The sequence below is a fragment of the Egretta garzetta genome, unplaced genomic scaffold (genome assembly GCF_000687185.1).
Source record: "Egretta garzetta isolate BGI_Z169 unplaced genomic scaffold, ASM68718v1 scaffold284, whole genome shotgun sequence".
Taxonomy (NCBI): Eukaryota; Metazoa; Chordata; class Aves; order Pelecaniformes; family Ardeidae; genus Egretta; species Egretta garzetta.
Genome location: NW_009259498.1, coordinates 126,764 through 128,933, shown reverse-complemented (window position 1 = coordinate 128,933; position 2,170 = coordinate 126,764). Strand labels below are relative to the sequence as shown.

Below are 2,170 nucleotides of genomic sequence, written 5' to 3'. Positions count from 1 at the left end.
CACCCTTCCTGCACCCGCCGCCGCCGCCGGCCCCGCACCACTGCCCCCTGCCGTGCTGCAAGGGCAGGAGCGAGCATCCCGCCGACCCCAATGGTGCTCTCTCGTCGTCTGGTGCTATCGACCAAAACCCAAGCACTTTCCAAGAAAACCAAGCTGTTTTTCCGTCTAGTTTACACTCGCCTAGTGTGCCAAAGCCAGTCGGTAAGAGGCAAGCCTCAGCGAAGGACAGTGTCCCCAGCCCGCGGCTGCTGGCCCAGAGCAGCCCCCTGAGAAGGAACATGCCACCCAACTCTCTCTCCCAAGTGCACTTTCCGAGCAAAGCCTATTGCAGTTCCCCCGCGGGCAGCGCCAGCGCAGGATCCGTGCCTTTCGAGACAAGCATTCCCACTACGGCACCCACCCACCCCCGGCTTGTGCAAGCTTGGGAAGGTGCCGCTAAGGCGTTTTCTCCCATGGATCAGAATTCAGCACCTTATTCAAACCCTGTTGGAAACCAGTTCTCATTCGAGTGCCAGGCTGGCCCCGAGCAGAGGCAGCACAGGCAGAAAAACGCCAGGATGCCTTGGCAGCAAATCCACCTCGCTTCTGCAATGCCCGGTCAAAGCAGGGTAGAGCTGTCGAGACAGATCACCGGCCAGAAGATCCCCTTCCCCCTGGGCACGTCGGAGTGGCAGGGGAGCGGGAAAGCCCAGAAGGGACCCCCCGTAAGTAACTCCCCGGGGTATCACGGCAAAAAGCTCTTGTCAGGAGAGAGCCTCGGGGTCCAGAGGGGAGATCCCAACTCGGCAGGCGCTTTCTCTTTCGAAAGCGGGAAGGAGCCGGGGTCTCCCGCCTGCGATTCAAGAAGCAAAGCCCTCTTCTACAGCATGGGTCAAGCAGCTCCTCCTCCTCCTCCTGCCTCAAGGAGCTCATCAGGCTCGGCGCTGGTCCTGCCACCATCAGCCTTGGTGGCTGCCTCGCCTTGCGAGTCCCCGCTGCCGTCCCCGGTCCCCAACCCCACCTGCGGCAGCACCTGCTCCTCGCTCTCCCCCATGTCCAGCAGCCCGCTCAACCCCGGATTCGAAGACAGCCAGATGTCCGGAGCGCTGACCCCCTCTCCCTTCTTCCAGCACCCCTGCCACCCCAAGGACGGCAACAAACCCTTCCACCCCTCTGATGTCCTGAGCTCAGGCTCACTTCATTACCACCCCCCGGACTCCATCAAGGCCTTCCACTTCCCTCCCGATGCCCTGAAAGATGACAACCTCCTGAAATGCGCCCCGGCGAGCCCCTTCCACAAACCCGGTGTGGAGGTGGCCAAAGGATGCTCGGATGGGCTGGATGGGGAGCAGCCACCGCCGCCCTACGCCTCCCATCACTTGCTGGCCAGCTCGCTCAGCAGCGCCAGCCTGGACCAGCTGGACGTGCTCCTGACCTGCAAGCAGTGCGACCAGAACTACAGCAACCTCTCCTCCTTCCTGCAGCACCGCCAGTTCTGCGCCTCCCATCCCGCTGCCCAGGGAGAGGGCAAGGATGCTTCCCGGGCCGCCGAGGGGCGGAAAGCGCTGCCCCCGGAGCCCCCCAAGCCCCCCAGCCTCGGGCTCTCTCCGGACCCCCAGGCGCATTTGTTGGTGTTAAACAAGAGCGATGACTTCTTGCTGGATGGAGAAAGCAAAAGCGAGGGCAAGGAAGATGCTCTGAAGGGCGGCCTCTTCAATGGCCTCCCCGCCAGCTCCCTGCCGCTCACCGCCTCGGACCTGGACATCGATGACGCCAAGCTGGACAGCCTGATCACCGAAGCCCTCAACGGGCTGGGGTACCAGTCGGATAACCCAGAGATCGACAGCAGCTTCATAGACGTGTTTGCTGATGAGGAGCTGACAGGCGTGAAGGCGGCCGGCGGTGGGATGTCCCACAAGGTGAAGGAAGCCCTGGCCTCGGAAAGCAAGTCAAAGCAGGCAGCAGCAGAGGAGAAGGCAGTGGGCCAGCCCAAGGCCGGCTATTTTTATGAGGATGGCCACCCGACGGGTGAGCAGGTGAAGAGAGGGGCAGGAAAGCAGCACCTTCACAAGGGGAGGGTGGCGCGGAGGTTGGCAGCCCAGGAGGCAGATCCCGGGGCAGCGGGAGCAGAGAGGACAGCCAGGCTGCGAGCAGGCAGGAGGAACAGTGTTCCACCCCACCCCCCCCCCTC

The 2,170-nt window shown here is 63.1% G+C and overlaps 1 protein-coding gene across 1 annotated transcript in view; it reads left to right on the top strand.

Annotated features, from left to right (window-relative positions):
- Positions 1–2,170, top strand: part of ZNF469 (zinc finger protein 469) — a 13,049-nt gene that overhangs the window by 995 nt on the left and 9,884 nt on the right. The window contains 1 exon segment of the mRNA XM_035892968.1: positions 4–2,133. Coding sequence (XP_035748861.1) covers positions 4–2,133 — 2,130 coding nt within the window.